Source organism: Mustela nigripes, chromosome 1 (genome assembly GCF_022355385.1).
Source record: "Mustela nigripes isolate SB6536 chromosome 1, MUSNIG.SB6536, whole genome shotgun sequence".
Lineage (NCBI taxonomy): Eukaryota > Metazoa > Chordata > Mammalia > Carnivora > Mustelidae > Mustela > Mustela nigripes.
This window is the reverse complement of record NC_081557.1, coordinates 220,349,208-220,376,830: the sequence shown is the minus strand read 5'-3', so window position 1 is coordinate 220,376,830 and position 27,623 is coordinate 220,349,208. Positions and strand designations below refer to the sequence as shown.

At 39.6% G+C, this 27,623-nt stretch overlaps 1 protein-coding gene across 1 annotated transcript in view; it reads right to left on the bottom strand.

Annotated features, from left to right (window-relative positions):
• The window catches only part of LOC131999978 (cytosolic beta-glucosidase), a 165,030-nt gene that overhangs the window by 115,497 nt on the left and 21,910 nt on the right, over window positions 1-27,623 (bottom strand). Inside the window, exon 4 of the mRNA XM_059373317.1 lies at window positions 13,970-14,099. Within this exon, the coding sequence (XP_059229300.1) occupies window positions 13,970-14,099 (130 nt within the window). The remainder of the gene's footprint in view (window positions 1-13,969; window positions 14,100-27,623) is intronic.

Here is a 27,623-nt window from a genome sequence, read left to right as displayed (position 1 = left end):
CTCTGTATTCTTTTGCCTTTACAGAGGGCTCACTCTAACTTTCCCTGCACCAAAGTCTTAATGGTTATGAAACATGTAAATACATAGCCACAGTCTTGAGTACAAAGGATTATCCTGTTTATTTTCTTTATGCAAAAAGAATTCTGATTGTATCCCTCTAACTAGCAAAGCTGGCCCATATTTTAATTTGTCATGCTGTGGATCCCCTCCATTCCATTTTAGGGCCATTGAAGAGCATTTAGATCATATGAAGATCAAATTTAAAGACGTTTAGTGTCTCCATTCTCCCATCTCTTGGTTTTGAGCCATTTTGGTTAGTGCCAAGATCTCCACTATCCAAGCCTGCCATGGGTCCTTCAAGTCCACTTACTCTCATTCTTGAGGCACTGAAACCCCTCTCTATGGGTGTAAATCTGAGACCTTAGGTTCATTTCCCTCCTCAAAACCACACAGTAATTCCTTTGAGATCCTGCCCCCTTCTTGGAGAACAGCCTCAGAATAGTACTCCAAACCACTGCCCACCTTCCAATTGGAGAAAATTAGTTACTTGCATTATGGTTCCTCGAATAATGGCTACCATAATGTACGCTCTTGCTAGAAGTCCTAGGAGGGCCAAGAGACTATATCCAGTGACCTCTGGGGTAAAAATACATCTTGCAGAGACTCTTCTCTTTGTTAACTGCAAAACAAGCTGTTCTTCAATAAGGCTCAGCTCATTATTAATGGCCTCCCAATTTAAAACACAGAAGTAAGTACTAGAAAAGCCGATGCAGGGCTTGATTCCAGGACCCTGAGATCATGACCGGAGCTGATGGCAGAGGCTTTAACCCACTGAGCCACCCTAAATATGTTTCTGTCTGTAACAAAGACTCCTATGCATTAGCCAAATGCTTTTCCATCTGGACACATGATCAGACCACATTTGTTAGCTCTCTTACTGTTAGATGAGGACAGGACTGTGTCTTGACCAGTAGCATGTAGGCATGTGGACAGAAATAAAGTGCACCTCTTCCAGGCCAGGTTGCTGAGATCTGCCCACACAAGCATCTGTGTTTCATTCACATGCCATCATTCTACAGGCTCCACTGGAAAAACTGAGGTACCAGGAACTCCTGAGATGGAAGGAGCCTGGTTCCCTGTATCACCACATGGAGCAGGGCCTTTACAGACTCCAAGAGCAACCCACTTCAGACTGTGGTACGAATGAAAAATAAATGTTTACTTTGCTAAGCCACTGAGACTGAGGAGTTACTGATAAACACACTTTCTGAATAATGACTGTGTTTTTAAAAAGGTCAAGGAAAAAGCCTATTTACTTCAAAGTATTTTTTTTTTTTCTTTTTGCAGGGAGACTCTTCAGTGGTATCACATGGCTGGAGGAAAAAGGCAGTGACAGGGAGCGTGTAGGGGGTGGGGCTGGTATGAGACACCAAAGGGCAAATCTACCCCAGGTTGTTTGTGCAATGGATTATTCATCTTGACTTTCTCCATTTGTCAAGAAAGATCTAGACAAACATTTTACAAGAGTGCTTCCAAACAGAGCCCTTGATTCCTGAGAGTCATCAAGCTATTTTTAATATTTCAATAATTCTAATTGTAATTGTACATTTACTTCCTATCGAGTCTCCCAGTCTTTCTAAAAGATCAATTTTATTACTTTTAGGTTGGAATTATATGAACTCGTCATGGTAATACCAGTGTCTCATACATGAAAATGCAAAGACAAATTTGTTATAACAACGCTCTCAGTTTCTTAGTAGATAGAATCTGTCAAAACATGAAGTCCTGAAAGCAAATCCATTATAAAAGGAAACTTTGATTGTAAAATTCCTAACGACCATGATGTGTGAACACACATGTGTAGGAGACAGGGGGAAGGGGCATTTATTAATATGGACCACCCACGATTCAATCAACTCTCAGGCTTCTGTCAGTAACAGAATGTGATTTTCCTTTGACTATCTGTTTTCCTCTGGGCAATCCACATTCTCCCAGAAGAGCTGACACTGCACCCCACCCACTAACTCACCAGCTCTAAGGATTAATTTTAGGCCAAACTCACACTTCTCATTGACGAAGGGATTGGATTAAATGTGGGCTTGAAGCCCAATCAAACAATAATATGTGAGAAAAGGTACTTTCAGGAGTTCTGAGAAAGAAGCTTTTTTTTGTTAACTCTTCCACAGAAGCTACCTGAACAGACATCCTCTTCCTGCTACCTATGAATATGCAAGTTTGGGGCAGCCATTTCAAAAACATAAAGAGTACGACTTTTGGGATATGGAAGACAAATGGAAGGAACTGTATCTTTGAGAACCAATAAATTGCTTTTATGGTTTAGGCTTATTTGGGTTGGGTTTCCTATTAGTTGCAACCAAAAGATTCATATATAGTACACATATATATTTAGGGTGTGTGTGCATGCTTATATCTATCTCCACATATACATACCTATAGATGCATGTGTGTATATGTGTGTAATGCATATATGCATGTGTTTATCTATATTTATCCATGCATGTGGCGTGATGTAGACATAGAGGTATATAAGCGAGTACAGACGCAGATACATGCAAAGTAGATGTGTGTACATATACATGATTCATATGAGTTTCTGTGTATAATTCCCCTCCAAATAAAGGAAATTTACTGGATTTTTTTTTCTAGCGATCTTGAATATTGGCTCATACGCCCAGCCAAGAAATGAAGATATATGTGAGATAATTAATGGCACACTGAAATGGGATTCAATTACATTGTTTGCATTTATTTATTGGAGGCCATACACCCCATAAGATTTAGTATGAATGCAATATAAAACAACAGCCGTGCATCAATCAACATTTCCAAAAGTCATACTGTTATATAATTAAGGATTACTGCTGAGTAATTTCCAAAACAAACAAAATGATGCTCTGTCCTTTACGATGTTGACAGGCTGGTACTAGTGATGGCATACAAGTAATCACAAAAACCACTCAATACCACTCAAAGTTCAATCTTTGAGCTTAGAAGCTCTAAGAATAAAAGACAGTCAGAGAGCACCCTTGGGATACCTTTTGGGAGCCTTCCAGCAAATACCCACAACTTTAGGTATCAGATTCTAGTAGCAGCGCATTTCAGGACATTATTTATAGTGCAGCTGCCCATGACTCTGCCCAGATTGACCAGAATTATTATTCCACAATCTCAGGTTTAGCCACTCAGATCATCCTCCTAAAAACTCCACCACCAATGCAATCTAAACTCCTTTTATATACCTACGGACTATTTGGAGAAGTGTTAAACTGAGCTGAAATTAGGGTACAGCAAGTGAGGTGCCTAGGACCCCAGCTGAGGGAGGAACTTACTCTCCGTCCTGGTCCTCGTGTTAAATATCAGAAACAGAGCCCTCGATTCAAGGGTCTTGCCACAGACCACGAACTGGATTTCCTTCTAAACTGTCTGTGGACATGCACAGTTATGCTGTGCGGCTCAGGACTAGACTGTCGTTAATGTATCCAAGGCCCATGAGCATTTGCACATTTGAAAGTATCTTTGATCATGCATCTTGCTTCAGGGATTGGGGTTTAGAATTTCAAAAGCATTTTCTTCCCACCGTGAATAAAGCAAAGCACCGGAGGCCCACAATCTGAAAAGGAAGAGTAAACGAGTGGAATCAAGCCCAATAAAATATAAGACGAGAGGGAAAAGGAACAATTTCAGTGATCATAAAATGACTTGCAGTGAATTGTATTGAAAGAGCAAGCACTGTCTTCTGTAGACCACGTGGCGGTCTAGGAGATCCTACCCAGTCCTTTGCCTCTTGGGTCCTTACTCCAAGACCACCTCCTAGCCCGGACACCCTTCGGAACCCTTCTCCTGTCCTTCTCCTCCTTCTTCCTTGCCACATGCAGCCCACCTCCAAATATCACTGACTGCAACTCCTGACATGTCCCACACATATCTCTTCACCTTCCTCCCTGTGGCCTCTTCTCTATGCAAAGTCCATAGAAATCTTCTCAAGCCTGTGGAGTTCCAAACTGTACTAAATCCCAACATCCAGTTTTGTTCCCATCCGACAGTCCACTGCAGGCTGGGCCATCTTTCTAAAACACAAATGGTTCAGCTGTCTCCTGCCTCTGAAGTTCAGACTTGCAAAGTCTGCATTGCCCTGGTTCCTGTTTCCTTTCCACGTGCATCCACACCAGTGTTCCTCTCATACACTCTTCTAATTCTTTCAGCTTTTTAAGTCTACCATGCTCCATCTTTCTCAACATTAATTCTTAGCAGACAACATGGTCTCCCTTTGTCTGGGCTAACTCTCACTTCTCTTCCATTGGCCAGCTTTAAGCTACTTTTTTAAGGACCTATTCCCCAGAACCAGTTAGGTCCCCCGGTCCCATGCTCCCATTAGACCTTGTGGACTTCTTATCACACATTCATGGCCATTTTATTCTAAAACATTTATTTTAAATGTTTAGTTGTCTGACTTCCCACTCGGTGTATAACTTTCCAAGAATAGAGTTTACCTTATTCTGGCAAGCTAAGAATGAAAGGCTCATTTGGTAAATTTTTTCCCTAAATTCATCAATTCACTCACCAAATGGATAATGAGCATTTACGATGAGGAAGCCACCATTCTAAACCCTTGGAGAAAAGTGGTAAACTAATCCAATCTGCTAATTAAAGTTCTTCAACTTCGCTTTAATAGCATCGTATTTTTACCCTAAGTTACTCGGGTAAATTAAAATTCTTTAATTTAAGCAGAGAGTTACCGATAGCTTTCCTAAGTGTATTATTGCCACTCCCCCCACCCCCAACAACCTTACAGATTCAGAGTAGTAAAAGAGACAGGTAGGGAAGAGGGAGAGTGTACCAAAAATTACAGGATGCTATTGTGCCTATGGGGTCATGGATGGAGAAAGGAACACTCTGGGACCACTGCCTGAAGTGGGTTTAGGATTTAGGCCCAAGGAAGCAGACAATAAGGAGGCTCCTCAGAGCACTGCACCAGAAAGCCTATCTGTGAAGCTTCCTGGTCTTACAGTGGTTGGCATAAAAATAATCCTTCTGCCCAATCTGGTATACTAATGGTATGAGGCATCTCTCAACCTCTGCACCAAGCCAGGGAGCCCCACCTCCCTGTCTTTCATAGGCAGGCTGTACTGAACTCATTATTTGGGAACAGTATCGCATGGCATAACACTAGCACTCCACTTCTGCTTTGGTTCATAACATGTAGAGCTAAAATTTTAGTCTGCTCACTTTCAGTAATTATAAAAGATTATTTTCATTTCATGTGTGCATTTTATGTGGTTGTATTCTAATCATTTCTTGCATTGTAATCTTTATATATAACAATCAAAATGTATAAGGCATGAGCAATACATTGATATTGTTCCTGAAATCATGGAGAAGTCATCAAAATATGCCGAGACAGTTCAAGCCAGCAAGAAGACGCTTGTGACAGATGAGAATTTTTCCTGAAAACCTCTTTTTATAACATTCACTTCATGTATTTCGAGCTTCATTGAAAAGACAGACATTATACACACAAACAACAAAAAAACCACAAAAATCAAATTATAACTGTGATAAAAACGGACCTTTAGCTTCTGATAATGGCAGAATAGCTTCTATCTGAATTATCTTGTTACCAATTCCAATTGTAAACTCTAAATAGAACACCATCGACAACTGAAGATAATGCAAAGGTGGGTAGATACTGGGGAAGATTTAAACCATCAGAGAAGGGAAGTGAACCAGAGTGCGACCCATTTTTAAAAGGCTTTTACCAGAAGGACACCCCTCATAGAACTCCAGCAGAACATCCCTGTCCTCTGGCCAGAAGGGAGACAAGGAAAGAAGTCTGATGGAGGAGGGGAGACTGGAAAACAAGGAGGTAAAATCCAAAAACAGAGAAAGCCAAAGCTTAATAAAATTGCTATGTTCTCATTATACATATTTCTGGCTACCTTTTACTTATAACACAAGATAACAATTTTCTATATACTGCCATGATATAAATACATTTATAAATCCATTTTTGGTTTTAAAAAAATAGATAAATAAAAAAACATATAGGGCAATGTAAAGTAAGTAGCCATGCAGGTATTACAAAGTGACAGCAAAAATTATAAAGGCAGGGGCCCCTGGGTGGCTCAGTGGGTTAAGCCGCTGCCTTCGGCTCGGGTCGTGATCCCAGGGTCCTGGGATCGAGCCCCGAGTCGGGCTCTCTGCTCAGCAGGGAGCCTGCTTCCTCCTCTCTCTCTCTCTCTGCCTGCCTCTCTGCCTACTTGTGATCTCTCTCTCTGCCAAATAAATAAATAGAATCTTTAAAAAAAAAAAAATTATAAAGGCAGTACCCAACGTTTGAAACCAGGGAAGCTCTGTCTTAGATCATTATTTTCCCCCATTTAAACCTACATACAACCTGTCATTCCCCATCTGTCTTAGGTGTACTCTAACAGTAAGGAAGACATTGACTAGCTTTGCCTTCAACATTTTTATTGGGAAGGAAACTGGAATATGGAGTATTTTTCAACTACAGGTGACACCTCTTTTCTAGAATAGTTTAGAAGAGGCCTGTGGGCTTGAGTGTCAACCAACAGGCCCCATGAAAGGCACAGCTTGGCCTTTTGTAGATAAGCTTCGATGCATTTCTTAGATATGGAAGTTTGGGTGCATTTCTCTTATTATTTTTTTTTAATTATATTTTTAAGTAATCTCTATATCCAGTGTGAGACTTGAACCCACAACCTTGGGAGGAAGAGTTGCAAGCTCCACCAACTGAGCCAGCCAGACACCCTTCTGAATACATTTCTTGACCTCTCTGAACAACAGTTTTCCTGCAAGGGAGGGATCCTCACTCTTAGTTCACGGCTTGTTGTGCAGATCAAATGAGATGTAATATGTGAAGCTCTGTGGAAAGTGCCAGGCCCACAACTGATACACTTCATCAAAAACAGTCATGGGTGAGACATTGCATTTGTTCAAAATAGCAGTCTCAGAATACCGTAAGGGCAGTTGCAAGTTCAGGCAGGAATTCTTTTCTGCAGAACAGACCATCTAAAAGAAGTCAGTTCCCTAAGTTGATTCACCTGGCAGTGGAAGGGGAACAGGTGGAAGGCAGAGAACGTGTTAACGGCAGACAATTATGGGGTGTGCGGGAGTAGGGTTTTCCCAAGCCTCCCACTAGGGAATGGCTTCTCTCAGTAGACACTGCTCCTTTGCCATGCATTCTCCCGTTTTTACAAGTACCTACTCTTCTTTAGACAAATCCAACAAAGGAACTGAGCCAGAACAAAAGTCACATGTATGGAAAAACGCAACCTGCTAACTCTTAACAAAGTGCGGTGTGAAGTATTAGGCGCCCCCACTTTTGCTGGATGTGTGGTCTTTTGCATTTTTTACTCCACCTGAGACTCAGTGTCATCCAACAAACACTATGAAAATAAATCTCTCAGCTATCCAGGAAAAACACACTGTCTTCCATATTCTTATACTCAGAACACTTTTTTTTTTTTTTTTTTTTTAAGTAAGCTCCACGCACAGGATGGGGCTTAAATTCACAACCAAGAGTCACATGCTCTAATGATTGAGCCAGCCAGGCACCCCTGGAACTCACAACACTTGTGACACCCGAGGTGTGAGTTTTTACCCACACCGACCAATTCTCCAACACCAGCAGGGTGTCTTACCATTGGATTCAGTTCTGATATTATCCACCTAGAGTTTGCATCAGATCCCACAAGTTACATGCTCAATAGTACTCTGGAGGCCATTGAAAAGTCCCAAGTCATCACTGGTACTTCCGGCCAACCAGCTAGAAATCAGGGTTCCCAAATCTCACTCCTTGTTTGATAATTTGTTACAACAGCTCACAGAACTCCAGGGAAACATTCACTTGTGTTTATCAGTTTGCTATATAATAAAGGATATGAAAAAGGACACAGATGCACAGCCCAATAAAGACATTCAAAGATGAAATCTAGTAGAGCCCCTAGTGCAGGACTTTCTGTCCCCTTGGAGTTGTGGTGCTCCATCCCCCACTTGGATGTGTTCACCAACCTGGAAGCTTTTGAGCCTCCTACAATTATGATTTTTATGGTGGCTTCATCATGGAGGTATGATCAATTACTTACTCCACTTCCAGCCCCTCTACCCTCTCTGGAGAATAGGGCGGGGGTGGTGGAGTTGAAAGTTCCAAACCTCCTCATGGCTGGATCCTTCTTGTAACCAGCCCCATCCAGGAGCCCACCAAGAGTTGCCTTTGCTAAAACAAAAGTTGCTCCTATAATCTTGAAAGTGACAAGGATTTTAGGAGCTCTGTGTCAGGCAGGGGCCAGAGACCAATATAGATATGTCTCACTACTTCACATCAGTATAAACTTATAAAAATCCTAAATCCTCGGGGTCACTCATTTCTATATTCTAAGCAATATTTCCTATACATGCTAGAAGTAAATTTCAGTCTAATAAAAAGTTCTTTATGTAGTTTTGTCATGAGATTGACCTTATATTTTTTAAAGAGGCAATCAGAAACTGGAAATGAGCAAAAAATAGGGAATCATGAGGATGAGACCTGGCCCCTTCTATTTTAGTGCATTTGGATATGACTTTTGTTAGAAGAAAATCCCAGCGTGTCACCACATCCATTTCTAGATCACTTTACCCAGCTTTTGTTTTATTTCTGCTTCTGTTATTTAGAAGCCAGAAGGCTTCAGCTAAAAGCAGGGGCTTTATTTTATGGCATAATGGCTAATACATGAGACAAAGACTTAGTTTGGGTTGGGTTTTTTCCCCAAACCAATCAACCCCTAAATCAATAACTTTAAAAAAAAAAATTGTGGACTGTCAATGATTGAATGGCAAACATTGTTAAATTTCCTCCAAAATGCCTTTATTTTCCTACAATGCTAATTTATTTCATCTTGCCTCTGGTCTATTGAGCTGCATCTACGTTAATTTTTTTCCCTCATTTTCTCTTGTGCTATTCTTTTCTCTTCTCATATAACTGGATCTTAGTTTCCAAAAACTCTAATAACTAGGACCTTTTAGCAGGAGAAAGCAGGACACTCACCAAAGACCTTTTTCCTTCAATATCCCTACTAAGAATAAAAAGCTGCACCCATTTAAAAGAAACAGAATATGGGACGCTCAGGTGGCTCAGTCAGTTAAGTGTCTGCCTTTGGCTCAGATCATGATCTCAGGGTCCTGGGATCAAGCCCCAGGCAGTTGAGCCCCAGGTCTGGCTCACTGCTCTGTGGGGAGTTCTCTTCTCACTTTCCCTCTGCCCTCCCCCAGCCCTTGTTTGTGCTAAATAAAATCTTTTTTTTTTTTAATAGGAACTAGAATTCATATTTTACCAATTTTTTTGTAACTTAAACAGAGCTGTCAATTTTGCCAGACTAAGGAAAAAAAAATTTTATTTGCAATATTCTTCATAAATATGCCCTTGTTTGGCTTTTATAGTTAAAAAACGCATCATTTCCTCCAAGTGTAAATATTTTCTTGGGATGAGAAATCCAATAAAACCACGGGTCCCTGGCCTTTGTGGTTGGTATAAAAGCTCTGCTTTTAGAGCTTTCAGTCTCAAAATGTGACAGCCGCAATTTTACTTTAAAGGTTATACTTTCTTTGCATTTTTTTAAAGTGTTTGCAAGATTTATTCATATGTGGTTAAATGTTTCCACATCTCTGAAGTCACCTGCTAGGATCAGCCCCACTTTACATATGGGAAATCATTTACGGGAAGAGAACAATATTTCCTTTGTATCTAACCAGAAGCTGGATCAACCTCACCTTCACAATTAACTGAGCTTCCAAAATCATTATCCTGGTGTGCACTGTGATTCTTTTCTTCCTTCAGAAATAGAAAAAGATTGCCTTATCCCAAGACCTTACTTTAGCTTTTGAATGTCAACAGTGCTTTCGCTCTCCTGAAATGGTTAGCTGGGCCCCTAAGGAAGTGTGAGGTAGTAAAAAGAATCTGTAGATATTGCAAGTTTTCTTAACTTCTCCAGTGCCTATTTCCATATGCATACCTCTGTATTCCCTACCTCCCATGCCCCTTTGGCTTCTTATTGACATATTTCTTACAAGATACTTTTCAAAAATGCAGTTATATCTTGGTGTTGAGGTTATGGCATATTCCGCAATTAGTATGTATTATATATCCGAAGGGAGAAAGCATTTTTCTTAAACTGAGACCACATGAGAAGTAGATAAATTCTACTGACCATCAGCGGACTCTGATTCTAACCACCAATACTCTTCAAAGCAAGCAGTGTATGCATTCCACTCCGCCCCCACTAGGAAAGAGGAAAAACAGAGCCACACAGGCTTACTGTTTTCTCTTGAGCACTTGCAACAACTGTTTTGAATGGCAACATAGACACATTGAGTAATAATGTCACAACCAGCTGCCAATCATTTGGGGCTAAATAAAGCTAACATTCCAAAGGCTCTTGCCCTACTACTACTTGGTCTTTTTTTGTCCACTTTAGAACCTCTTATTTTTTTTAGGAAGCAGACATGCTTCTAGGACAGCTGTTCTTTGTGCTGCATGGTAGAGCAGTTAACTACACACAGCCCCCTTCCAAACCTCTCTCCTCTTTTTCCACAGCGGTCAAGTGGAAGTCAGACCCTCTTTCAGCATCATAAAACGTAGAACTGAAAAGGCCCTATTCATGGGATTTGGAGAGGAATCCTTGGCTAAGGTCATAGAGTCTTTGGAGCTAGAAATAATATTAAAGGTCATTTGGTAAGGCACAATCATTTATAAGTGAAGAAGAGAGCCAGAACCTCGCCTGGAAAAGCACTGTGATACGTCAGCAAAGCCAGAACTCCAGTCCAGGCTTTTCCATCCAAGTCCTGTCTCTTTCCAGCACTTTCATTCCGTTTGAAGATTTAGTCGATTATTCTTATAGAAGGCAGAACACATTTCTGCTACAGAGCCCATGTACTGGGAGAGTGTTTCCCAAAATTGGGTTTTTTTTTTTATTTTTTTATTTTTTTGGTTTTTTACAAGCACTTCTCTTTACTTGGTAGTTCTAGTTTTCAACAGGCATATGTATATCTACAATAACCAAAACAATATTAAAAATTCCACTCCTGGCCAACATGCCTTCACTCTGTTTTTTATTTTTTGTTTTTTAAATATCCCTCTCTACTCTTTCCCCCTCTCGTCTATGTATAAAAGTAAAAACTACAATAGGAGAGACATACCTAGAAATATGTGTTGACATATGCTTGGCACTGGGTTTTACACACTAGAATAGAAGAAACTCGTGACACTCAGGCACACCCGAAATCAATCGGTAGCACATTGACTAAAAAACACTGAACCAAGTCTCCAAACCAGAAGGGCTATTTCAAGTGATCGGTTACATTTTGGACAAAAATTTCTTGCTAGGGGGAACATACAACCAGAATTCTGGCATTCCACTCCATTTTGTTGGATCAACACTACCCTTTGGGGGAGGGGGAGCCCAACAAAATGCTTTTTTTAAAAATAATTTTCCTGCAATTTAAATCATTCTATAAAAAGTGTCAAAGAACTCACGTGGGTTAATTTAGGAAGATGAGGATAATACTTTTAAAAGATAGTGAGGTAGCTTGCCTTCAACAGGGAAGAAAAAAGTCATGCTTCCCTGAGTCAGAACAATCAGCTCTAACGCTTGAGCTTCCTACTTCAACCTAGAATTCACATTCCAGAACATAGGCTGATTCTAGAAACCGGTACTACACGGTCCAGTTTGAGTAAGAGAATGTGGTGGGCTTTCTAAGCCTTGGATTGACTATTTACCTCTCTTCTCCTTTCTGTCTTCACAAACACCTAACACAAATGCAAATAGTTCACAGATAAAACACAGATGTTTGAAAGAAAGGAGAAATGCCCAAAAAGCAAATACATAGACATGTTATTCTTTCAATGACTGTTCACAATATGTATGCAATTGTGTTCACTGTGCTCAGACCGACAACTTTAACCACTTCATTTTATCTTAAAGTATTCCCCATTTTTCATGGTCAAACTTGGTATTTGCAGGGAGGGGGTTGAGGAAGAGGACATTGAAGGAAATCAGGTGTAGACCAGGCATTATCCTATCCACTGTGCCAAGCCTACTTAGATATTCTCCACAAGAATCTTGAAGGCCAAGAAATCTTACTCTCTTTTTAAAGATAGAAATGACAGTTATCAAGGTTTAGCAACTTGCCCAATTTAAAGCTGGGGAAGAGCAGCATAGGAATTTATTTGACAATAAAACCTATTAACCTCAACACAAATCATGACACTTGAAGCTAATCTCCAATGTGTGAATTTAGCTCTTCATTCTTGGGCAAGAGGACAAACCCAGAGGACACACGTACTAATACTCAGAAACTGAATTCCTAAAATATCACCATTTTCCATTCAGCAAAATCTCAACCCTTCTAAACAAATGATGCCTAGAAAGGAGGAGCCCCTGGGGTGGGATTGTGTATTCATTTTGATAGATGAAAGAAAAGCCATGCGGCATGTGGGGACTGTTCTGATTTACAGTTCAGGAGTCACTGGCGACAAAAGCCCCAGAAGGCCATCCTTCCTTTTTAATGGGATACCAGCTGTTGCAAAGATCACCTTTGTTTGGAGTTCTGACTCCTGACTTCCTGGACTATTAACACCTTCATTTAAAAAGCTCTACTTCCCAGAGACTGCTGCCTTTGAAAAACAGAAGCTTGCATTCTCCCTCCAGAGGTAGATGTTAAGCTTCTTGAGTACAAACTGGCCTGTCCTAACTATTGTGATATCTACAAAGGACTTGACCTACTCTGGTGGTTTTCTTGACTAAAGCAGGCAAGCAGAGGGGAAAGGATTAGAGGGAAAGGGATAAGGTTTGGCTAATGCAAAACGAACAGGAAAAAGCACAAACAAAAACTGTGGTTTTTCCCAGATTTCCAAGATCTGACACATTTTTTTTTCAAATCCATTTCCATAAATCACCTTGGTCATTTGCCTCCGTTTATCTTTTTAAAATCATGTATTAGAGACCATCACTCAGGCATGGCTCAAATGTATTCTATTAGCAAAATTTAATTTTTTGTTGGTGGGCAAGACCAGACCATAAGACCTTGTGATTTGTGAACTGTTGATGATGTACGTAAGTCTCTCTAGGAAAATGGTTCAACAGGCTGGATCTGATGCCTCTGGCAAATATCACATCAGTGGGTAGATGTACCTATTGATACAATGATGTAAAGAGAAAGCAAAGAGAGAACACTGGTTGTTCTTATTTATGATCAGAAAGTTTCTTGGAGATAATTTCTGTTTGCTTTATTTCATAAGTGAGGAATTTAAAACACTGGCTGACGAAAGTCAATGAGAGTCGATCGTACAACTCATTGTCTTCGACTTGCTTTCACCATGCACACCTCTAGGTCAACTATAGATACTCATAAAAGGATCCAAACGCTACAAAGACCATTTTAATAGCTGCTGGGAAACCTGTACGTTTGAATTGCTATTTTCAAATAAATCACATACAGATTTATATTGTGATTGCGTTTATAAGGCACTGTTACAGCTTTCTGGTCACACCCAAAAATAATTCTGTTGTCTTGAAAAGGCTGCTTATTTTGCATCTACATTAACCAAACTCCAAAGCAGCTCTTGCTCATGAGAAAATGGTGAGGCCTGATAGTTACACTGTCACGTATGCATGCCCTACTTTGTGAGTTCATATCTGGGTTCTGTCACAGCTGCAAGAACTTGAAGAAAACTGTGCCTTAATTTCTTTATCTGTGAAACGTAATGGTTCCCACTTTGGATAATCGTTACCACTAATTTATTTTATTCATAGGCAACACTTAGAACTGTGCCTGATATATAATAATTAATGCTAGCTATTATCATGCATGTTGAAACAGACATCTGTTTCATTGTGGGAGATGAACAACGTGATCTAAGGAAGAAAACAAAGAAATGTACAATTCCAGGACTTACCATGAGGATACTCAGAAAATTTGAGCCTGCAATCAGAAGATCTCAATGCAGTCTGTAAGAACAGGGTGCTCTTGGGAACGTCTCCTAAAGTCTGTTTCTCAAGATCTTCCTCATCTTCCTGCCTTGAATGCTGAAAGACCAAATAAACTGTTAGCTGAAACCTGTTGTAAAATGAAAAACATGATACAAAAGTCGGTTTGGTTATTTGTCATAATGTTGATTTTTACCAAAATTAATCTGACAATAGTTTTTATTAAAGCCTTAAAAATTACTTCTGTATCAACTGCCAACTTCTTAAAGCACAGGTTTTAGTTTTAGTTTTTGTTTTTAAGATTTTATTTATTTATTTGAGATGGGGAGGGGAGAGGTAGAGGGAGAGAATCTCCAAGCAGACTCTCCACTGAGCAAGGAGAGCAACATGGGGCTCGATTCCAGCTCCCTGAGATCATGACATGAGCCGAAACCAGCAGCCAGACAGACGCTCAACTGACTGAGCCACCCAGGTGCTCTTAAATCACTGTTTTGATAATGTCTCTCCATCAGCGGTTCTTACAAGTAAAATAAAATTCCTTTACCTGGAAGTCAAGGTTTTCCAGATTTGGCAGAGCAAATTTTTCTAATCTTATTTCCCTGAATCTCATCAAAGTGAATGATTATTCATGATTCTTGTTCACAAACTGACTATTTATTTACCTTCTCTAATGAGATTCCTGCCATTTAGAATGCTTTTTCCCCTCTGTCTTCATCTGTCCCATTCTCATTCATTCTTCAAGATCAAGTGTCAATCCTATGAGATCTTATCTAATTTCCCTAGAGTCAATATCATTTTCTTCCTTCTCTGAACAATGCCGCTGCTTTATTCATACGGTGGGAAATCAGAGCTCACCAGACATCCCACTATCTGTCAACAGTCATAGCAAGTGACTTGCTCTTCCCCAGACCCATTCTGCTTTTCTCTCCGGGATTGTTTGCTCATGCTGGCTCTCCACCCTGAGATGCCTTCCATCATCTTGTTCACTTAATGGACTTCTAATCTTGCAAACCATGGTCCAAGTGCTACCTTGTCAACCAGAACTCTCCCAGACAAGGTTCAGTAAACACTTCCCAACATCTCATAGCACCCAACAGACTCTGAGTACTTCATGAACCTGTAGAAGGTATAGTTTTTGATACCTGGCAACCCTGTATTCAAATTCTAGCTCTATCACTCTGATCATTTTGATTAAGTCATTCAAACTTACTCTAAACTCCAGGTCTTCCACCAAAAAATAGAAAAAGAGGGGCTCCTGGATGGTTCAGTTGGTAGAGCATGCAACTCTTGACTTCAGGGTTGTGGTTCAAGCTCCATGTTGGATATAGAGATCACTTTAAAAACATAAAATCTTGGGCACCTAGGTGGCTCAGTGGATTAAAGTCTCTGCCTTCAGCTCAGGTCATGATCCCAGGGTCCTGGGATGGAGTCCCGCATTGGGCTCTCTGCTCAGCAGGGAGCCTGCTTCCCCCCCTCCCTCTCTGCCTGTCTCTCTGCCTACTTGTGATCTCTGTCTGTCAAATAAATAAATAAAATTTTAAAAAAATAATAAAATCTTAAAATAAAATAGAAAAAAGAGATTGAGAGAATATTAATGTTGAGGAGAAACTACTACATCAGCTTTCAAAGTCCTCAGAACAAAGCACATGACACATAGAGAGAATGAATATCAAAAATATTTTCACATAACTCTATGTTAGTTTCTATTATGTCGCAATTGCGCTTTTTTTTTTTTTTTTTTTTTTTTTTTTTTTATGTTTCCTCTATACCGTGAGCCTCTGGAAGGTAGATACCATGGAGCAGAAGAGTCTTAGAGCCTAACAAGCAAACACCTAGGTTTGACCATCAGCTTTGTTACTTAAGAGCAGTGGATCATTGAACAAGATCTTCCATCTCTATGCCTCAATTTCATGCCTAAAATATGCAGGTAATATTACCCACCTGGGAAGGTTGTTGTAAGGATCCAATGTGTATAAATAGTTAAGCTCAGAAGAAAATATAAGACATAAGAACATCTCAACATATGACATTTATGATTTATTTGTAACACTAGTAGCTAAATACAGAACATAGCAGATAGCTAAATAAATGTTTTTTTGAAGATAACTAACTATAAAGTATTGTATAGATATTAGCAATTATTATGACTATTGACTTGATGAGATTATTTCAGCTCTAAGATCCCATTCCCAGATGGGTTGGGCAGAAAACTTAATTTCATTATTTACCTGAGTCCCAGTGAACTGAGCTCCAGGATACAAATAAAAGAGATTCCATTTTTTTTCTTTAAATATGCTGGAAAATATACCTGGACAAATTGTCAAAATTTATTTTTATGCACTGAATAATCTACCAAATTATCTATCAGGAGACTCTCTATGCGTCAAAACAAAGAATGTTGGGTCTTACATCTTTTGGAGATTTTTTTCTTCCTCAATGCTTTTGGACTAACCTGGAATCTTTTGGACAAAGTATTCTCTAAGGTTCTTTCCAGGATTCTAAGGTGCTCAGCACCTTATTGGGTTCCATGGAGAGATGACTAAATATGAGACATGTTCCTTTCCTTCCAAGAGTACATGGTATTCAGAGCTAATATTTTTAAATTAAATAAGGAATAAAGAGAAGCTGGTGATTAGAATCAGAATCCGGGGGTTCTTGGTTTAAGGCTGAAAACATGGCATATTCTTACTCTAGGCCATTGTTTTCTATTATGAACAGAATCTTCTGATTGCCCAGTATCTGTGCATTGTAATATCACATATACTATTTCAACACCAAGTTTTATAAGAAAGACACCTCCTGATTGTTTCTTGCTCACCTCATGGGTGTCAGTTTCTGACATGTTTCACTTTGTGCTGATTCTACTGTCTTTCCCAGCATCCACATTATTTTAGACACTTACCTGTCTATTCACCTCAAATAGGGCAGCATTAAAGATGACACTGAGTTTTGGCATTAACAAAAGAGAAATGAAGCACTATATTATTATTTTTGACTCTCATTGGAAAAGCTTTTAGGATACTTAATTTAATTTTGAATTTTGCAAATTCTAAAGAGTTATAAATTTCAAAAAAGTTACCAATTTCATAGCATTTATGCTATTTGCTATTATGCTAAGGATTTATGCCTTCCTTACATTTTTCTTAAGTGATTCTTGCAGCCACTTATTTTCATTATTTTTTACTTATATCATGTTAATTTTATGCTTAACTATTTAAATGATTTGTATCTTTATCTTTTCTCCCCTAAAAATAACCAATATTTATAAGTGCTTAATGTGTATCAGACACTGCTTTATGTCATTTAGTCCTTACACGACAACTGTATGAGAAAGGTATTACCAACTCCATCTCACAGCTGAGAACACATAGTAAGGGTATAAAATTTGTCCAAGGGCCTATAGCCAAAATATAAAAAGGCACGATTGGAGCTCAGTTTTTCTGACTCTGAATCTTGAATCTGTAATTGCTGTCTTAGCAGCAACTCAACCAGATTGAGTGTTTTCTGGAATAGAAATAATATCTTGCTCTGATTTCTGTATGTATTCCTAAAACCTAGCAAAGGATCTGTCATCCAGTAGTTTCTTAATATCTATTTGTGATGAAGAAGAAACAAAAGGTAGAGGAGGAAAAGGAAGAGGAGATAGATTGCAAGAATGGTGTAGTGACTGTACAAAGATTTCTTCTTTCTGAAGCCATTCCCTGCTTCTCTTAGAAGTCCTGGGTTCCAGCCAACGATGCCCACATGCTGTGTGGGGGATGAAGATGATGGGAGGTGGGCGGGCAATGCATTTCTAATTTTCTGCATGGATGCCTTAGTTACTATTAAGATATTGTCAAAGGGAAGTAATTTCAAAGAAGAGAAGCTAGCCTGATTAAGAAGTTCGATTAAGATTGACTTTTGAGGAAATATAAAAGCTCAGAGGAAAGAGAAAAGATTAAGATTAGGAGCCCTCAGATATCAGAATGGCAGAGGACAGCTGTTCATTGGTGTAACACGGAGCCTTTATATTGATGCCTTTTTTTGTTTGTTTGTTAACATTTATTTATTTACTTAAGGCAAAGAGGGGCAGAGGAAGAGTGAGAGAAAGTCTTAAGCCCATTCCATGCTAAGCGCAGTGCCCAACACAGGGCTCAGTCTCAGGACCCTGAGATCATGACCTGAAACCAAGAGTCAGACCCTTAAGGGACTCTGCCACACAGGCATCACTTATTGATATCTTTATTGATGCCCTTTAGTAATCACAACACAAATGTGCACTGTCCACTCAAGGTCATGCACCCCATGGTAGCTGTGCTTCCAATAAGCTTGGGGTCTCTACTCAGAGCATGGAGGTCTTCCATTTAATCACACAGCCTCTCTGCTTACTTTTTCTTTGCCAGACCACTCATAATTTAGACCCTAATCATAGCACATGGAGCTTAACTTGGTTCTTCTACTTAGATTCTATGAATTAATGTTTTCTCTCCTTAGAGATCTGCTAAGATAAAAGTAACCATCTCAACCACCTCTCATTTAAACAAAAGATGTACTAGTTTTAACCAAAAATATTATCTTATGTCAAGCTCCCAGCTTGTGAAGTCCTTGGCAGCTGTCTGATTCCTCTAAACATCCTTCCCTTCCAGCCAGTGCTGCCCAGAAGTGGATGGTCTGGCATTTGGCTTCAGGAGGGAAGTCAAGAAACGATGTCCACAACTAGTCTCCTGGGGAGATCTCAAGAGGAGATCTTCTAGGGATCCTCTAGGGACAGCAGACATGTAGATCTATATTCTTCAATGTCTGCAAATCCTTCCTGTTTCTCTGTCCGGGTTTTATACTTTTGGCAGAATTTGGAAGCTATTACTCAAATGGGCTTTGGTGACCCATTCTCTGGTCAGTTCAAATGGACTGTAATTAAGTGCTCTTCACACAGGCCAGTAAGGAGAAAGCTGTCAGACAAGCTATTCATAGAACCAGAACTGGTAGGGAATGCCTAGAAAACTCTACTTCAGTGAAAACTTCAGGCATCCATGAGAGGGTCAGGAGCTAGGATACTGGAATTACCAGGAAACTACAAGGTCCTTTTCATTTTTTGTTTCTTCCTAATTTTACTTCACGGTAAGAAACAACCTCCCGAGTTTCAAAATCCACACTTTTACAGAAAAGGGGGAAATGTCATTGCCACCCTAGGAGTTTACAATGACAAATAAAGGAGCTCCTGGGTGGCTCAGTCGGTTAAGCGACTACCTTTAGCTCAGATGATCCCAGAGTCCTGGGATCAAATCTCCCATAGGTCTCCCTCCTTACGATGGAGCCTACTTCTCCCTCTCCATCTACCTGCTGCTCCCCCTGCTTGTGCTCTCTCTTTCTCTCTCTGTCGAATATAATGACAAACAGAAAGTTTTTGTGTTACTGTGCACATGTGTGTGCTCAACATTTATGGAGTATCTAACTTGGTAAAGCAGACCAACGTCTTCCTCAATTTATTCAGAAAAATATGACCCTGAAAGTGACAATAGTTTGCAACCTTCTACTTACTGCCCCTATTTATATAATAATCTGTTTTTAGAAACCCCAGAATACATAGGCTTGAGAAATGAGGGGACAAGACAGAAACCCATAATATGACTTGGAATTAAGCAGTAGAATGAGGTTATGTTCTAATGTTACATCTGCTTCTCTGAACTCAGTAAACCCCAAATAATTCTAAGTTAACAGTTTTTTGTTTCTTTTGGGTGTGTTCATGTGTGGTATGGTGTGTGTGTGTGTGTGTGTGTGTGTACGCACGCGCGCGCGCGCGTGCGTGCGTTTTAATCAACTTGAAAGAACTTTACTTTTCTCTTCTTTCTTTCTTTTTTTTTTTTTTAAGATTTTATTTTTAAGTAATCTCTGCACCCAATGTGGAGCTTGAACCCACATCCCTGAGATCAAGAGTTGTATGCTCTACCAACTGAGTCAGCCAGGCACTCCTACATTTCTCTCATTTCTAAAAAAAAATGAAGAATTATTGTAGATACATTAGAAAGAATAGAGAGTCCAAAAAAAGAAAAAGAAAAAGAAAATTCCCACTCACAAAGGTAATTAAGATTTCACATCTTGGAGTATCCTGTCAGTGGGTTACATTTTGTTCTTTAAAACACAAGAAGCAGGGCACCTGGGTGGCTGTCTGTTAAGCATCTGCCCTCAGCTTAGGTCATGATCCCAGGGTCCTGGGATTGAGCCCCACATCCAGCTCCCTGTTCAATGGGAAGCCTGTTTTTCCCTCTCCCTCTGTTACTCCCCCTGCTTGTGTTCCCTCTCTTGTTCTCTCTCTCTGTGTCAAATAAAATAATAAAATCTTAAAAAAAATAAAACATAAGAAGCCCATTACATTACATAATTCTTCACACTCTCCTTCACTAAAACATAAAATGACTGCTTTTAAGTATCTACAGAGTTGCTCCAAGGGAGCGAAGAGATGGGACAAGTCATCCACATATATTTGCGTGTGTGTAGAGAGTCAAAAGAAACATTTTAAACCTAAAGGAGACTTACAATTAAATATGGTGACATGAAAATGTGTTTACTTTGCACTCAATCCATGCTTCTTTTAAATATTCAATTAAGATAACAATGTAGGGATAAACTCACAAGACCAATGAGAATGAGGAAAGGGCAACAAATTTTGAGAAGTTAGAAATCAAATGGTCAAGTAGTAACAGACTTAGCAGAACAGAGAATTACATGAGAGGCAGCCGAGAAGCAGGCTGATTCAGTCCTTGAAATTTCAAAATCTAAAAGTGAGGTTGTAGATGGGGCTAAAAGCTGGAGAGTTTATTGAAAATCTGTCTGATAAGCAGCAGGAGCCAATAGTATCATGGTTCCAAGCTCCCTAGCCACCCCACTGCAAAAAGCCCTGTTAGGCAATTTCCATGGTATAAATACCCCCACCGTGACTATGAATAAAACAGTACAGAACAGAGAATTGGGATGAGATGACATAGTCATCTATAAAGAACTGGTTCAGTCTGGCTCCATCATGTCTCTGGTTCAACCCTATTAAGCGGCAGGGAAATTATCCTACTCTGTCTGCAGCTAAGGAATGGCCACTTATTCCATGAAGACATCCTGATTGACTCAGGGTAAGGATAAGACTCAGGGACCCAAGGCTCATTTAAAGAGGACATGCAAGGGACGCCTGGGTGGCTCAGTTGGTTAAGCAGCTGCCTTCGGCTCAGGTCATGATCCCAGGGTCCTGGGATCGAGTCCCACATCAGGCTCCTTGCTCGGCAGAGAGCCTGCTTCTCCCTCTGCCTCTGCCTGCCTTTCTGTCTGCCTGTGCTCGCTCGCTCTCTCTCCCTCTGTCTCTGACAAATAAATAAAATCTTTAAAAAAAAAATAAAAGCTCTTTAAAAATAAATAAAATAAAATAAATAAATAAATAAAGAGGACATGCAAGAAGGAAAAGGGAGACTACATGGAACTGCCTTCAAGGTACATTCCCTTTCTTTTCTTGGTTTCCAGAACTTCCCACTAGCTGGAGATTGGAGAATCTCTTCATAGGGAATCAGAAACCCGAGGAGGATCCATAGATACGACATTCGAGGGGTTCTTCAGTGAAACAGTCCAGCCACATCACACCAATGGGAAGCTCACAATTGAGAGGCTCCACTCTTGTCCAGAGCTTCCAGTCAGCTTTTCTGTGCATCACTTTAAAAAATGGACAGAAAATCACAGTGTTCGTAGTATGAGTATAGCTATCCTGAAACTACTCTGTATAACGTGGGAAAAAAAGCACATGTGGGACACTTTGTGGGACACTTTGCCATCCTCTGTGTCTTTGAGAACCAGAAGACCTGATATAAAGGAAAGAAGACTAAATATAAAAAGAAAGATTTAAACCCTCACAATTATGGTCAATTGATTTTTGGCAAAGATTTCAAAGCAGAACAATAGAGAAAGGAAAGTGCCAAGACAATTGGATATTCATAAGCCAAGAACATAAACTTTGATTCACCTTTCACACCTTATATAAAAGGTAACTCAAGATTGATCACAGACCTAAATGTCAAAGGCAAGAGTACAGAACTTCTAGAAAGAAACAGAGAAGGTAACCTTTGTGACCTTGGATTAGACAAACATTTCTTAGATCTGACACTCAAAGCAAAATCTGTAAGATAAAAATTTGATAAATTGGATTTTTTTAAAATAAATTTCATCAAAATTAAAATCTTTCACTCTTCAAAACATACAGTTAAATAATGAAACCAACACAAAGAGAGATAAAATATTTGTAACTCAAATCTGATAAAGAATGTCCATCTAAGATATAAATAGAATTCTTAATTCAATAAGAAGTCAAACCCAACTTAAAAAATGAACAAAAGAGGGGCTCCTGTGTGGCTCAGCTGGTTGAGCCACCAACTGCTGGTTTGGGCTCAGGTCATGATCTCGAGGTTATGGGATTCAGACCTGTGTCTGGCTCTGCATTCAGGGCAGAGTCTGCTAGACATTCTTTCTTCCTCTCCCTCTGCCCCTTCCTGCTCATGCTCTCTCTCTCTTGCTGAAATGAATAAATGAGATCTTTTTTTATTTTCTTGAGAAAGAGAGAGGGTAAGCAAGAGAGAGCATAAGCAGGAGAAGAGGCAGAGGGAGAGGGAGAAACAGACTCCCCACTGAGCAGGGACCCTGAGGCAGGGCTTGACCCCAGGACCCCAGATTATGACCTGAACTGAAGGCAGACACCCAACTGACTGAGCCACCAGACACCCCAATAAAATCTCTAAAGTAAGTAAACAAATAAAAATTAAAAATGGACAAAAGATTTGAGTAGATACTAGATAAATATACACATGTTTGATAAGCACATAAAAAGAGGTTCAACACCAGTAATCATCAGGGAAAAGGCAAGTCAAAACCACAATGAGATAGAGCAGCAACTAGAAATTGCTAAAATCAAAAACACTGTACCAAATATTAGCAGGATATGGAAAAACTGGATCTCCTATATTTTGTCTGTGGGAAAACAGTTTGGAAACTGGGAACCCATGTGGCAGTTTCGTAAAAAGTTAAATACAAACTTAACACACTACCTAACATCCCTATGTATTTACTTGAGAGAAATAAAAAACTTATGTCCACCCAAAGATGAGAATGACCATAGCAACATTATACATATTTTCCCAAAGCTGGAAACAATCATAATATCCATCAACTGACGAACAGGTGAACAAAATGTGGTATATCCATCCAATGGAATGCTAGTCAGTAATAAAAAGGAATGGATAATTTCTACATACTACAACATGGGTGAGCATGAACATTATGCTTCATGAAAGAAATAGGCATAAATGACTACATATACTGTATGAGGTAAATGGAATTTCCAGAAAAGCAAATTCAGAAAACACATCAATGGTTGCCGGGGACCAGGGTTGGGGCAGTGATTGCCTGCAAGAAGAAGACACAAGGGAATTACTAGAGTTGATGGAAATGTTCAAAAGTGGCATCGTAGTGATGGTTGCACAAATGAGTGAATTTATTAAAAATCATTGAATTGTACACTTATAATGAGTGAATTTTATGGTATATAAATTCTACCTCAATTAAGTTGTTAAAAAATAAAGAGAGTGACTCAAAGCCACATTTAAAAAATGAGCAAGAATGAACTATGTCTAGTACAAATACTGTGGCAATGAATATGGAAATAAATATAAGGAAGTAATGATTTTCCTACATTTTCATTTTATGTTTATTCTGTATTCTTAGTATTCCACCATCCCATGGATAAAAAAAAAAAAAAGACATCATATGAACAGATAGCCCAAATTTCCTAATCTTAGAAACTACCTGTTCCTGTAGGATTCCTGCTTTCTGCAAAATCTTCCATAGTTGACTCAAGAAATCTACGCAGGTGTCTCACTGGACTCTTCAACTTAACTCTCATCTCAGATTATCTCATGAGATCAACTGTGTTCTTCCTTTCATTTTCCAACTCCCTTTGCTAACCTACATGTACAAGCTATAAAACAAACTGTGTAATTCTGGTGATTCTACATGAGATAAATGCTCTTGCAATTGCATTTAAAACTGATATTGTATAATTTATAGGGCGACTGACTGGATCAGGCAATACAGCATGTGACTCTTGATCTCCGGATCATGAGGTCAAGCTCCATATTGGGTGTGGAGATGACTTCAAGAGAAATGATAAAAAAATAAAACTGATACTGTGCAATGTAAAAATGAATAGCAAAAATCTATGCTAATAATTTAAATGTTTCATTTTTCTTTATTTAGAATGATGAAAACTGGAAAATAAAAAACACTCTGAAGGTTCAAGAGAAAGACCATGGAAGGAAAAACAACCCTTATTTTAGCACCTTTAACACTTTTTTTCAACTTCTTCAAATGTAAGAAACCTTACATTTTCATTTTGCAGTGACTCCCACAAACGAAGCAGCTGAACCTGATTTGAAAGCACCGTTTTGGTTCAGACAATGGTGCTCAGGTATGATAAGAGAGATTAGGTAGTATTAAATGGAAAGGCTACCCCAAGATCTTTCCATTTTCCCCAAGACCCTGGGACTCATTCATAGGTTTGCTGCATACATTTACTGAGTGCAGGATAAGAGTAAAGATGGAGGGGCCTAGGGCACCTGGGTTAAGTCAGTTAAGTGTCCAACTCTTGATTTTGGCTTAGGTCACAATCTGAGGATTGTGAGATCAAGCCCCAGGCCAGGCTCTGCATGCAATGGGAAGTCTGCTTGGGAGTCTCTCTCTCCCTCTGCTACCCCCCTCCAATAAATAAATAAATCTAAAAGAACAGAGGGTCCTACACAATATGGCTGAATATTAGAAGTTGTAAGAAAGGTTAACAAACTCTTAATAAAATAGGTATGTTCTGCCCTCTCACCTTGAAAAAAAAGTATTCCTCCATAACAACCAGAAGGCAAGATGTAAATTCAGATGCCTAAGATTCCTTGGAACTCCATTCCAGGACATAAAGATGTAGGGATTGCTGATCCTGGTCCCAGTTCCCAGGTTTCTTTCCATCTTTAGCTTCATCCCATATCAAAAGGGCCTCATGTGTCCTCACCACAACTCACACTTTTAATCTCCATCTATTCCTCTAGAAACAGCCACCCCCTGTTTCCTCTTAGACCTAACCACTCAGACACTGAATCATATAGACAATGGCCAGCCTGAATATAAAAATAGAACTTTGACCCACAACCTGCCCAGAACACCAACCCCCTTATCAACAATAAACAATCCACAGCCAGCCTGCTGTAAACCAGATTTGCACAAGATCAGATTGCTACCTCCTGTGGGAATTTAGGAAGCTAAACAAAATCCTCCATAACAGTTGGACCCAAGTGGCCAGGACATGATTAATAACTGACAGTTTCCCTAATTTTTGTCCCCACTTCCAACTCAGTTCTAATCAGAGAAAGCCAGAAATACAACCCTAGCTAATCACATAGGATGCCTCCAGCTTTCCCAGGACAATAGCCTCCAATCAGGACACACCTGGAGCCTACACTTTTCTCACTATAAAGCTTTCTCCCTCCTCTGTGTGCCTTTAAGTCTCTGCCAAACACAAGTGATGGCGGCTCACTCCCTTGCTGATGCAAGTTCAGAATAAGTAGTCTTTGCTTTTCTCATTTGGTTGGTCTCCATTTATTCTATAACACATAATCTCCACACAGCTCACAGTTAAGACTGACCTGGAGGAGTGACCCACCAAGCCCTGGAAACAAGAGCCAACAATGCTGAGACCCTAGTGTCTAGAATGCTTCCAAAAAAGGAGACTATGGAGTTTAGGGGTGGGTAATCTCCTCAGCCCATGACTCCTTGTCTTCTGAGCGTGGACATAGAGGTGAAAATCCATAGCCAGTCTCTCCAAAGCACAGGGCCCGGGGCAAGAATGCTCTCTACCAGGTCTATGCAAAGTTATTTCTATATTGCTCTGAAGCAGGTTTGGAAGAGATTAGCTTTTTTATGAGATCAGAGGGATAGGTACTTGAAGTCAAAACCAGGTTGACTTAAAATAAATCATCATTTACCTAGGCATCCAAGAGTGCTTCAGCATCCATCTGAGTTTTTGTGACTGTCTCGGAATTCTCACTCCCCTGTGAACGGGGGAAGATGAGAGCAGTGACTGCTCCTGAGCCATTTGTATGTCTTCTCTGGAAAAATGTCTATTTGGGTCCTTTGCTCATTTTTACATCACATGGGGGGTTTGCTATTGAGTTGTATTAGTTCCTTATATATATATTGGATATTAATCCCCTTATCCCTTTATCATATGGTTTACAAATATTTTTTCCCATTCCACAGACTGTCTTTTCACTTTGTTGATTATTTCCCTTGCTGTGCAGAAGCTTTTGAGTTTCATGTAGTCCCACTTGTTTATTTTTGCTTTTGTTGCCTGTGGTTTTGGTATCAATTGCAAAAATTCGTTGCCAAGACCAACACCTAGGAGCTTCTCCTTTATGTTTTCTTCTAGTAATCATACAGTTCCAGGCCTTACATTAAGTCTTTAATCCATTTTGAGATGACTTTTTCATGTGGCATAAGAGTCCAATGTCATCCTTTTGCATGTGGATATCTAGTTCTCCAAACATCACAAATTGAAAAGACTATACTTTCTGCATTATACATTAGTGACTTTGCCCAAAATTAGTTCACTGAATATGCATGGATTTAATTCTGGGCTCTCTATTCAGTTCCATTGTGCTTTTATGTGAATACCATATAGTTTTAGGTCACTATAACTTAGCAACAAAACTTGAAATAAAAAACTGATATCTCCAGCTTTATTCTTCTTTCTCAGGATTGTTTTAGCTATTCAGGGTCTCTGGTGGTCCCATACAGGTTTTTTTTTTTTTTTTCTGTGAAAATTGTTACAGAAATTTTCACAAAGAATGCACTGAATCTATGGATATACCAGATATTTTAACAATATTAATTCTTCCAGTCCATGAACATAGGATATCTTTCCATTTACTTACACCTTCAATTTCTCTCATCGATATTTTAACATTTTCACTGTACAGATCTTTCATTGGTTCAATTTATTTCTAAGTATTTTATTCTTTTATTGTTCTTGCAAATGGAACTGTTTTCTCCCTGCCTTTTCAGACAGTTTGTCAGTGTATAGAAACACAACTGCTTTTTGTATGTCTATTTTGTATCCTGCAACTTTACTCAATTCATCTATTAGTTTTTAAGAGTTTATTGGTAGAGTCTTCAGCATTTTCCATATATAAAATTGCCATTAGAAAACAGAAATCGTTTTATTGGCGGTGCAGGCCATTGACAGAAGTCAGGGCCAGATCTGTGTTCACGGGCAGCTGCTGGGGCCTGGGCTGTCAGCATGTACTCAGAAGCTGCAGGGACTACCTTCAAGTGCAAGCACACAGTGAGGACCAGTGACAGGAGTCAGGGCCAGCAGCACACAAGGGTCTGGCGGCAGGGGCTAGTTATTAGTGTGTGGCAGTACAAACCTATATAAGGAGTTGGGCCTAGCTTCTGGTGCACAAGCAGCTATGGGAGCCTGGGCTGTTGGTGTGCATTTGTGTGGCTATAGGAGTTAGCCTCAGGCATACATTTGGTGTCAGGCATTAGATGTGGGAGTCTGGACTGGCATCATGAAGACAC